This window comes from Teleopsis dalmanni, chromosome 2 (assembly GCF_002237135.1).
Source record: "Teleopsis dalmanni isolate 2A chromosome 2, ASM223713v2, whole genome shotgun sequence".
Classification (NCBI taxonomy): Eukaryota; Metazoa; Arthropoda; class Insecta; order Diptera; family Diopsidae; genus Teleopsis; species Teleopsis dalmanni.
This window is the reverse complement of record NC_051847.1, coordinates 42,158,575-42,171,434: the sequence shown is the minus strand read 5'-3', so window position 1 is coordinate 42,171,434 and position 12,860 is coordinate 42,158,575. Positions and strand designations below refer to the sequence as shown.

Sequence of the window (12,860 nt, the reverse complement as noted above, 5' to 3'; positions counted from 1 at the left end):
ATTTGACCTTAAGAATGAAGATCTCATGAGGACGCAAATAAAGTGTATAAGGGAAATGTCTTTATTAGGATAAGATAAACGAGGGTAATTCCAAAAAAATTGAATGCGAATTTTATTTTGCAAATATCTGTAAATTTTATTAAATATTATTCAATATTATTATTGAATATTTATTTAAATTATCATTCTGTACCTGTTGTTCATGTCATACGATTGAGCGAAACTGGTTCGACTAGAAAGGTGTTGGATGTTATAGAATATCTGCCTCTTTGATGGAAGAAACAGATGGCCTACAATTTAGGTACGACTGGCAGTCGTACTCTACGCGGGTAAGGACAACTCACGTCTGCAATGGCCAACTAAATAAATAAGTAATCTGTTGGTAGATTGCAAGTAAAAAATTTAAAAAAAAATTAAAATTGCCTAAACATTAGTTCGAGTTCTTATGAAGTTTATGAGATATCCATGCATAATAGCAAGTTACTAGATAGCAAAAATTATAGTTGTATGGAAAGTAACAAAATTATTAAATATTAAATCTGATGTTAAGAAATTATACACATTTTTCAGCAACATTATTTTCGTAATATATAAAAAAATTAAGAATACAGATTGAAATAAAATTATACAGATGTACATATTCTGTAGCAATGCTTTCAATAACATAAATGAATTAAAACATGTCTTTTATTTACTCAATATACAAAGAATCTACTCAAAAATAAATTAAATTATTTTTATTTATTATTTAAAGCATCACTAGCGACCTCGATCTCTAAGATCTATTATCCTATACCTAAGACCGTTAAATTAACCCGGCCTAATAAGGCCCAAAATTTAAATAAAATAAAATAAAAAAAAAAATATGTGTGAATCTCTATTTGTGTATAAAAATAAACATACTTCTACAACTAACGCTTACAAAAAATACTGATTTACTACAGCGACTACCACAACCGCAGCGGTCGCAGTTGCACTGCTATTGTTATATCTTTTGGTTCAAAATTGCAGACCTAATGCGAGTCTATAAAACCCATTTTGTAGGTGCTGGACTCGTTTTCTGGTGGTAGGAGACAGAAGTAAGTTAGAAGAATAGAGTTTTCAGTCTGCATATCACACAAACTGCAGGTAACAGCGTCGTTTAATCCCATCCTTATTAGTTGGTTGTTAAAATCGTAAAATCCAGTATGAAATTCAGATATGGTTCAGCTTTGTTCAAATGTAAAAACCTATTATTATTATTTTTGTTGACTCGAATAAACTATATGGCTAGCTTTATTTTGGTCAAGTCTTCGCAAACAGTTTCTATTCTATTGTAAAAAAAAGATAATAATTAATTTTAGCGGATTTCTTTAGCACCGGGGATACCTCAAAGCTAGTGCTCGCAAACGGCAGTGAAAAATGTATACTAAAATGACTTGTTTTAAAGAATTTATCACATATGAAAAAAAATTTAGTATAAAATGTCCATCAAGATTATTATATAGTATCTAATACTATTAGCTATAGTAAAAGAATACGATAACAGCATAATAATAAGATTTTCTTTGCTAGTGCGTTATCAGTAGTAGGTCGAATGCTGTGTTATTCAGTAAAAAAAACAGATGAATGTATTAACTTGAGCTAATAACAAACTAGAAGACCTAAGAATGTTAATAAATATTTAGACAAATTTTGGAATTATACTGAATTGACAATTATGCGGTATGCTTAAAGGCTTATAGTAAAGCAACCTTTGGTCCATACGCAACTATAAAACTTATTAGTAATATAATAATTCATAATTAAAGTAAAATTAATTTGCCATTTAATAACTTATTAATAGCAGCTGTTCCTTAGCCAACATTTGTTATTTGCAATTATTTTTTTATTGGCAACTCCAACCACCTACAGCTACAAATCTTGAACTGTTGCCTGTAGCTACGAATTTTACGCTCGTGTCGTTTCCAATAAGTTCAATTAGTAGGTGTCAAAAAGAAAGGTTTTCGTCAGCGCACATCCTCTGGAAAAGAACAAAAATATCACTGATTAAATTATTTTCTAAGTAACACATAAATATGTCATATATATGTAATGTACGAGAGATGTAATGCCAATCGAGAATAATTGCATAAACTTCAACTCATTTAAAGCGCGGTATGTATATATCTACAAACGCACAGATATGCACTTAATACAATCTTGTGTCCTATATATTGTAGTAGGATATATATACTATAACCACAAATTAATTTTATATCACAATCAAAATGAATGTTAATTAATTGACATTTTGCCAAAAAGGACACTGAGTAGGAGCAAACACCTAAATATGTATGTTTTAACTACACAAGTTTATGTAAAAATGAATGTGCGCCCATGGAGTAGGATTGTTAATAGAATCTCTAATTTTCGTCATAAATCGACTTAAATCAGTCACATAGTCTTCTTTAAGAGTGACGTATTCATTGTAAAGTTTTATGAAGCGGACTACAAAATAGGTTTTAGTTCGAACAATCAGTTTTTTATTTAAGCTAAATCTCTTTCACTGGACGATTCTTGGTATATCTACAAATACTTAGTATACAGTGGAAGCAGTATCCGGAAAATACAGTAATGTATATTTAAATCATAGTGGAATTCATTCAATTTCGTTTGTGTTTTGATCGACATTGTGTTTCTTTCCAACTCCTGTTTGTTCTAGAGTATTAGAATTTAGTAATATCCAAGATATCTTTTACTGGACGATTCTTGGTATATCTATAAATAATTAGGAGCAGTAAAATACGGAAAATACAATAGATGGATATTCAAATCATAATGGAATTCACACAATTTCGTTTTTGTTTTGATCGACATTGTGGTTCTTTCCAGTTCCTCTGTATTGTTAAATATTATTTAGTGAAATTCAAGGTTTCTTTCACTCAGTTCTGCATAATGGTTCTATTCTGTCCTTACTGACTTTAATATGCTAAATTCAATATATTATGAATATTTCCCAGAGAATGAATATATTCGAAAATTTTGTTAAGTATTTTAACTGACTAAAGGTTTTGCACATTGAAGAGGAATACTTTGGGAAGCTCACAGTGATTTTTAAGACAGTAGTTACAGTGCCGATTACTAGAAGATATAGTGTTGACATATGATCTATGCCGGATCTATAAAAGAAATTAAAGATATCGTCTATAAGAAAGGCACAATCTTTATTTTCAAGTCAACTATTAACTCCCAAAGTAATAACGATGCAGTAGCAATATATTATGAATATCTCCCAGAGAATGACAATATTCGAAAATTTTGTTTTGAAGAGGAATACTTTTGGAAGCTCACATGGATTCTTAAGACAGTAGTTACAGTGCCGGTTGTTAGTAGATATAGTGTTGACATATGATCTATGCCGGACCTATAAAAGAAATTAAAGATATCGTCTATAAGAAAGGCACAATCTTTATCTTCAAGTCAACTATTAACTCCCAAAGTAATAACGATGCAGTAGCTAATTATTGTTTCTATAATTACGTCCAGAATAATGTTGGACAGGAGAGACAATTTGACTTTTTTTTGATAGTTTGTGCGGTATATACAATCTTGTCGATAAAAAAAGAGTTAATATTGTATAAAGTACTTTGGTGTATTTGTGTGACAAGACAGTTGACTTTTTTGAGTGCTATTTGTTAGACATTTATATGCATTTCATAATATTATCATTATCCTGACGAAGCAGAAACTATTAATACTTCGAATATTTACCGCTCTTATGCAGAACATAGATTAGAAATAAATTTTTTCCATCTGTCAGGGTCATCAGCGACTGTGCTGAGATCATGTCATGTTTGTTGTGATTTATTCAGCATAATTTATTTTTTTGCTATATACTCTAAATATAGGAATTATTTTTTTAAGTCACAGAGGAACGGATTCAACTCTTGAAGTAAGCGAAGAAAAGTCCCAGATTGACAAATATGAAATTATTTGCCAATATTTATATATTTGCTTTTATCTTTACTGTGCAATATGTATCAATAAGAATATATAAAAGTTGATCTGAATACAAGCTATTACAAAATAAAATCTTATATAAACTGTCGAAGTCCAATACAAATTGATCAAAATTCGTTACATATTCATTTTTTTTTTATTTGTGTATTCTATCTTACGCAACTTTCGGGGGAGAAAATTTATATAAAGATTTATGCATTGTTTTCAATTTTCAAAGAAACTTATATGAACACCAAAAAAATGTGCTCCATAAATAAATTTTATTTTGAAAACCCAAAAATTTTTTGTTATCCTAGTTAGGTAAAGAGGATAAAATAAAGTAAATCTGAAAACTTTGTTATTTTTCAGTAACAAAAACAAACTTCAAAACGTGCACATAAAAATGTAATACCTTGAAATAAAACTATATTGTTTTAGAGTTTCACTTTGCAATGTTACTAGGTAACAGCATCACCACAGTTAACTGAATGTACGTTAAAAATTTATTAAATTTAGTCCAAAAGATACAATATTTATACCAACTCTTGTGGAGTTGCAACTACGCAAACGAATTTTGAAAAATAAATAACAACAAAAATGCTTTCAAAACCTTAAAATACAAAGTTGCAGGGAACAAAAGTTGTTTTCATGCCACCTTAAGTTACTTTCTGTGCTAAATTTCACACATTATCCTTACGCAACGGCAATGGTTACTGACTACAATGCGCTGCACTTATCCTTTCCACAGCACAAGGGATTTCGCTGCGGTTTGCGGTTTAGTCGCAGTCATATTAGCCACAAACTTCCATAAGACAAATGCTTCTAAGCCAACTACTGATACTTTATTGTATTCTATTTCCAATCACTTGTGGTTAAGCAAAAATTGTATTGTTAAGGAAATTTATGGACACTAAGAAGGATACCACATGCTATTCGAATTTACCGTATGAGTATATAAAGGAACCACAATGGAATGTGCGCGTGGAGTCAACATTATAGGATCGACATATGCAATACATTAACAATAACAAAAAGGACGAATACTGTTGGATTGGTCATAATTCCAAGATTTAAATGTCAAAAATAAAATTAAATATTAAATATTACTGCGGATATATTTAATAAAAATAAAGTACTTTTAAGCTAGAGTAATACTAAGATATATAAACTTTAAAAGAAACTAAATTTATAGAACAAAATTCTCATAGACAAGTCATGACATCCAGTTCAGAATCTTCAGATGTCAAAACAAATACTTCAAAACAGGGTATTAAATGGAAACCTACTTTTATTGTTTCTAAAACAAGTGACAAACCCAATAATTCAAAGCGACCAAAAAACCAGAACACCGAAAATGTTCACTCTGAAAAGCCAATAATTGATGCCAACACTAAAACCTTGATATCCAAAAACAAGGATACCAGCGTTAAGGACGTTACAACTGAAGTTGATAAGGAAAAATTTTATCTTAGCGAATGCGATTCCAGCAGTTCATCTGAAACTAAAACTCGAGAGGAAACAAAAATTTTGAGTAATATTTAGTTGTTAATAAAATATAAAAAAAAATTTTCTATAAGTAAATTATGCATTAGTTATGATATTTTAATAATTTTATTTACTTTTTCACATAATATAGACTTTTTTGACTTGATAGATAGAAAAAGTGATGAAAAAATTGATACTACACAAAAGGAACTCACACCTAAAAACAATAATGATAGTACTAACTTGAAAAGAGAAAATAGTATAATTCAAAAAAATAAAAAGGAATCATCCCAATCACTCAATAAGAAACCAACAGAAAATGATTCACAAAGCTCTCAATGTTCAACAAATCTACTAAATACCATACCTTCTCAAGATGAGTTCACATCCATTTCTGGTTTAGACAGAATATTTCTTAGTTGTAATTCGTTGTCTTCTCTTGATCCTCAAAATGAATTTACATCCAAACAGAATTCAGACAGAATATTTTTTAATTGTGATTCATCATCTTTCCTTGATCCATGTGAACACACGAATACTGAAATATCACTTTATTCTACACAAAATGTGGAACCAAAAACTTCCGCTTCAAAAGATTCATCAGCTTTCTCTAATCCATGTGAACATACAACTACTGGAAAATCATTTCATTCTACACAAAATGTGAAAGCAAAAGCTTCCACTTCAAAAGATTCTTTAACTTTCTTTGACAGATGTAAATATACAAATTCTAAAAAATCACTTTATTCTACACAAAATATGGGCACAAAAGCTTCCACATCAAAGGATTCATCATCTTATCTTGATCCATGTACACATACGAGTACTAAAAAATCACTTTATTCTACACAAAATATATGTGCAAAAGCTTCCACATCAAAGGATTCGTCATCTTATCCTGATCCATGCACACATACGAGTACTAAAAGATCACTTTGTTGTACACAAAATGTGGAAGCAAAAGCTTTCACTTCTAAGGATTCATCAGCTTTTTTTGATCCATGTGAACATACTAGTACTGAAAAATCTATTTATTCGATACAAAATATGGGAGCAAAAACTTCCACATCAAAAGATTCCTTTCACAGTGCCATGGGTATACCTTTTTTTGACAACAATAATGTTAACAAAGATAATGTAGGATTAGAAGAAATGTGTCTCAAAAATAAACGAAAGGAAGAAGATGTACGAAACACACATGGCAACAAAATCCCAGTCAAAATAACAGTATATGATACCGATGAAAATAATATGTCTTCAGATTTAATAGAAATAACACGAACACATTCATTTAGAAACTCGAATCAAATTAATTTTACTGATACATTTCCGCTGAGTATGTGTGACTTCTGTTGCTTGGATCATATCGAGATAACAAAAGAGATAATAAATGATTCTGGTGAAATAAATAAATGTAAATTTTGTATGAAGACTCCATTTTCTCAAAGCCAAGAACAGGTTACAGCTATGGTAGAAATCATATCAGATCCTCCAAACGAATTCAGTTGTGATAGTTTGTACTCATCTGACCATCCCATTCTATTAAATGTTGAAGACGATAATAATACGATAGAAATAAATAGTTCTTCAATTCCGATATTAGTGGGATATCATCAGACAAATTATAGCTCAATATCTCAAGAGGAATGTCCTTTACATAATACTTATGCAAATAATGATCAATCACAATGTTCAGCTGAACATGAAAATATTCTCCACAAAACGTATAGATGGATCAATAATAATGTTACAGAGAGAGATATTTTAGCATTTGTGCTCGGTGCAGGATTATTTCTTTGCCTTGTTATATTTGTTATGATAATTTAAAGACTTAAGAAGTGCAATAAAGTCAAGTGAAACCAATTTCGGTTGATTTATATATACATTATATGTTTTGAATAACTAAGTAAACTATATAAAACTATATAAAAGATTCTAAATGGAAATTTATCAATAAAGTTGTTTTTACTTGATTATTGTGAATTCAATTAAGACTATAAATAATAAATTATAAATAAATTTATTTCGTGAAATAAAATGATTTCATTTGCTTTAGCGTTGGTCACAAGTCTACGATTATATTTCATGATATTGTTAATCGTTACCATCAATACAAGAATTACAACTTGCAGTGAATTATATTTCATAAACCTATGACATTAAAGATCCATACGAGATTATTTATTCAATTGCTTCTTCTAATGTTCCAACTATGAATATTTTTTTTCATCTATTTAGTGATGTTATACTTTTTCTATTATGCAAAAGTCTTCTAGTAATACTGTTGCCATCTATTCTGAAAAAATATCTAGCATCTTATATGCATTTGCACGATGGTTCTACTTTTCAACTTTACTTCAATTTTGTTATAAATCAGGTTTCCACAACGAACCTTAAATTTTTTTCAATTTTTTTTTTTTTTTGATTTTGACGTTTTCCGGTATCACCATCTCTTTTGCGGTGTCAGCATCACTATTTTCTTGTATTAAAATTATTTCTTTTTATATTACATTTATTTATCAAGAGTGGGATTTGGCAGTGAAACCTAGAAATTTATTTTACCCCCTGTAGGTTAGGTTAAACCGGCGATCCCAGGGGGATCCACTTAGGCCCATAGGCCCATTGTGATACCGTATTATTTAGAACCCACGGGCTAAAACCATCCAGAACCTTTAACAAAGCTTACAATGCTACATAGAGGGAGTTCTCGAAGTTCGTCAAGATCCTCAAAAAAGAAAGCCCCCAAAAATTTAAGGCGACGCCGTGCATGTGCCGGACACGAAGAAAGCAGGTGAGAGGCACTTTCGTCATCCTCACCACAACTGCGGCAAAAATGGTTGAACGGTAGATTCAGTCTCCTAGCATGATTACCTAGAATACAATGACCTGTTAGTACACCCACTACAAGACTGATATCTCTACGGGATAACTCTAAAAGAGATTTCGATTTTCTATTGTTGGTCTGTGGCCACATTGCATACAGATGCCTGCATATCGCAGAGTCTTCCCATCTTTTATTAAAAAGTTCGGCACAGGAAGAACTCAAAATCAATTTGCATGAAGTCAACGATATGCCCAGATTGTTTAGGTGTTCCGAGTGGTTCCCTGAAGCACCACGTCTGGCTAGCTCGTCTGCTTTACAATTGCCGTAAATATCCCTATGACCGGGAACCCAGATTAGAGGAATATTGAACTGCGTCGACATCTCATTTAGAGATGTGTAGCAGTCAAGGACCGTCCTAGATGTGAATTGGACAGAACTCAAGGACTTTAAAGCAGTTTGACTATCCGATAGTATACATATATTCCTTTCAAGTATATTACCTACTTCTAGACAAGCTAAAGCTTCCTTAATGGCAATTACTTCTGCCTGAAAAACACTACAGTGATCCGGAAGCCTATAGCAGGAGGATATATTCAGCCCCTCTGAGAAAACTCCACTGCCTACTCCGCTCCCAGTCTTTGAACCATCAGTAAAAATTTGCAGACCCTCACCCAGGGAGGGACCTCCTGACAACCAAGCTTCCCTGGATGAGAATCTAACAATAAATTTTCTATCAAAGTCGAGAATCGGAGAGGTGTAGTCAATGTTATTTGGAGTAGGACTGAAAATATTCGGAATCGAGCCGTGCCCATAGTCACTAGCCTTCCATTGTGAAGTAGCCTTAAGTCTTAGGGCAGATGATGCTGCCAACTGCTTACTGATGATGTCAAGTGGCATTAAATGGAGCATTAGATCTAGTTCTATAGATGGTGTTGTACACAGAGCACCACTTATACAGAGTTCAGCCCTGCGCTGAACCCTGTTCAGTACCGTACAGTACGAAGATTTATCAAGAGCTGTCCACCATATGGCAATGCCATACAGAAGTATTGGTCTAATGACAGCAGTGTATAGCCATTGAGCGATACGTGGTTGCAAACCCCACCTTTTACCAATAGCTTTTTGACAAAGGAGCAGAGCAATGTTTGCTTTCCTAGCCCGCTCCAAAACATTTTCTTTCCAGCTCAGTTTCCTATCGAAAACAATGCCTAAAAATTTTGCTTTCTCAATATATTGTATCGCAGAACCTTTAATATAGAGTGGAGAAAGATTTGGAACCCTATGTTTTCTGGTAAATACTACGATTTCTGTTTTTCTGGGGTTAACCCCGAGACCACATGTCAGTGTCCAATTGTTAAGAATATTCAGGCCATACTGCAAAATATCCCTTAAACTAGTAGCATATTTTCCAGTAACTGTTAGTGCAATGTCATCCGCATATGCAACTGTCCCGCATCCCGCTCTCCCCAGTTTTTGTAACAGTTCATTCACCGCTATATTCCAGAGGAGAGGAGAGAGTACGCCCCCTTGGGGGGTACCTCTATTTACCCGTCTGTGTGTTGCTGATACACCCATTTGTGCTTCAATAATTCTGCCAGTTAGTAGCTGACCGATAAAGCTGATGAGCGCATCCTCAACACCCAGACGCGAGAGTGCGTTAGCTATTGCATTGGGAAGAATATTGTTAAAAGCTCCTTCAATATCTACGAAAGCCACTATACAAAATTCTTTTACTTTAAGAGTTTTTTCAATAGTACAGGTAAGGGCATGGAGTGCTGTCTCTGTGGATTTACCCTTAGTGTAGGCGTGTTGTGACGGTGACCAAAGATTGGGATCTATAACGCGCCTTATTTCAAAGTCTATAATTCTTTCTAAAGCTTTCAGCATGAAAGATGAAAGACTAATTGGACGGAGTTCATTAGGGTTACTATGAGAGGTTTTACCCGCCCTCGGAATAAAAACAACTCTAACCGTTCTCCATTGAGTTGGAACATAATTAAAAATGAGACAATATTTAAAAATGGTCAGAAGCCAGTTTTGTATTTGATCCCAAGAGTTTTGCAGCTCAATAGGATGAATACCATCCGGTCCTGGTGATTTATATGGCTTAAAGCTAAAAATGGCCCATTTTAGAGTTTGTAGGTTTAACTTGATAGAGTTTACCGGTGCGTAGTTTAAACATTCTGAGGATTCCGTCGAAGCAAAGGATTCTGGAAAGTGGGTATCTAGTAATAAATCTAGTGACTCCCTACTGTTATTTGACCAAGTCCCATCCGGTTTTCTTAGCAACTCAGGAACAGAAGGATTTTTAGACAGGATTTTGCGTAGTCTAGAGGTTTCAGAGTCCCTACTAATCTCTTGACAATATGATTGCCAACTAATCCTCTTAGACTTACGTAGTTCTTTCTTATAATTCTGCAGAGAGATCTTATATTCAGACCAGTCACTCTCATTTCTATTTAGCTTTGCCCTATTAAAAAGTCTCCTGCATTCTTTCCTCAATTGACCTAGGTTTCTATTCCACCAGGGTGGGTTACTCTTCCTACTAGGTCGAGTTGAAGGACAGGCAAGGTTAAAAGCTTCATTAAGTATTGAGGTAAGATCTCCTACCTGCTCGTCCAGATCATTTATATTCTCTGGCGGATAAAGAGTAGTGTTTGTCAACAGCTCATTTATAGATGATTTGTACTTTGTCCAGTTTGTATTCCTGACATTTCTGAAAGTTTCTAAACTGGGGGTACTTGATTTCTTTAAGTTTATAGAAAATTCTAAAATCATATGGTCTGAAAAAGAGTGTCTAGTGGACACTTTCCATTTTCTTATAGACCCATGAATTTTGGCAGTAGTCACGGTAATGTCTAAAACCTCCTGCCTGTTTTTGGTAACAAAAGTCGGCCTATTACCGTCATTACATATAAAAAGATTATTACTAAAAATAAAATCGAAAAGTAACTCACCACGTTCATTCGTGTTTGAGCTGCCCCATATTTCATGGTGCGCATTTGCGTCGCAACCCAAAATGATATCTGCACCAAGTCTCCTAGCGTCAATTGTCAGCTGTTTTAGGCTACTTGATGGTAACTCTTCGTGATCATGAGCCATATATGCAGATACCGCCCATATCTGGCCCCAAGGTCCCTCAATACTTACTGCGGTTAGGTCTTTGTCACTATACTGCGAAAGCATGAGAGCGTTATATATTTTATTTATTAATATGCAGGATCTAGGCTTACCCTTGTTTACCGTCAAAGTTTAAGTCAAAGTTTTTAGTCCTGAGTCCGCATACAAGATCCTTGAAAACCCATGGCTCTTGCACCAGGACCATATCAGCCTTGCAGTGGTGCAGGTTAATTTGTAGTACCCGCATCATGATTTGTTTTGGATGTGGTAGTGTCCACCACTGTAACGTCAAGCGCGCTATCTTCTTCAGATTCATTTTCAGAGTTCAAAAGTTCTTCTTCGTTAAAAAGATAGCGCGTACCAATACTCTCTTCAGATGTAATTGAAGGAGCTGGAGAGGACATAGTCACGTCCATATTTATTGAATCAGAAGTGGTAGGCAGTATTTCTACTGGGCCCACTGAGTTTGCGGTAGCAGTTACAATATCACCCGCTTCCATTATGGTATCAACAGTGCCTTGCGGTGCTGCTGGACCTGTGTCGTTAGGTAAGGATTGCTCCTCGTCCTTTTTATATACCCTCATTGTGATGGCTGAGAAACCGTAGTTAATAACACCGTTTGATTTCGCCAAAGTGGCCAAGGATGCTTTGTCAATCACAAAACTGACCGACCTATATTTACCCTTGACTTCCTCCAGCTTGGTAATCTTCCACGTTGATGTGTTTAACTGCCGGTTTCCTAGCCGAATAAGTTCCAGAATCCGCTGAGGATCGGACTGATGGGCTGGTATCCAGGAACGCGCTCTTGGTCGACTAGGGATTTGCTCCTTAGTAACAACCTTAAGTTTGGCGCCTGGCCATGCCTCACCAATTCTGGAAATGGCTTTGCGAAAAAGATCAACAGAACGCTGATCTGCGCAGGCGATAAGTTTCACATGGCCCTGATGCCATCCACTATCGCGACAAGTGGGACCGTCTCCAGGAAAGTCCTTCAGGAGATCGACATAAATGTCAAGGAGCTTGAGCTCAATTAAGTCCCACTTAGCAGGTGTAATTGTGCCATCCGGGTCATTTTCATCAATGACTCCCATTATTAAAGAACCCTTCAGCATGTCGCTAAAGGATTTTGCATTTGTGGCGTTGCCACGAAATTTTGCCTTTTTGGCATCAGGTTTTGAAGCTGACTCATCTAATGAGCGCTGTTGCTTCGTAGCAGGTTCCTGCTTGTCCTTCGTGGTATCGAGGACCTGCTTAGCCCAGGCAATCCTGGACTTCATAGATTCGGATGTAACCGAAATATTGCCGTATCTTTCGAGCAGTCTAGTCGCCGCTCGGCGTTCCTTGTAACTCCTCCTCCCAGGAGGGCCTGACCGAATTAGTGGTCCGGAGCGCGTCGATACATTTTGTTTATGATTTGGAGGCACCTTTTTATTACCACTGGAAGTCGCGGTAGGTACCTTGTTTGGACACT

At 34.6% G+C, this 12,860-nt stretch overlaps 1 protein-coding gene across 1 annotated transcript; it reads left to right on the top strand.

Annotated features, from left to right (window-relative positions):
• Positions 1-5,121: 5,121 nt before the first annotated feature.
• On the top strand, positions 5,122-7,299 carry LOC119686271 (stress protein DDR48-like). The gene is made up of 2 exons (XM_038100813.1): positions 5,122-5,491; positions 5,597-7,299. The coding sequence occupies exons 1-2, from the start codon at positions 5,176-5,178 to the stop codon at positions 7,270-7,272; spliced, it is 1,992 nt and encodes a 663-aa protein (XP_037956741.1). The 5' UTR covers positions 5,122-5,175; the 3' UTR covers positions 7,273-7,299.
• The last annotated feature ends 5,561 nt before the right edge of the window (positions 7,300-12,860 follow it).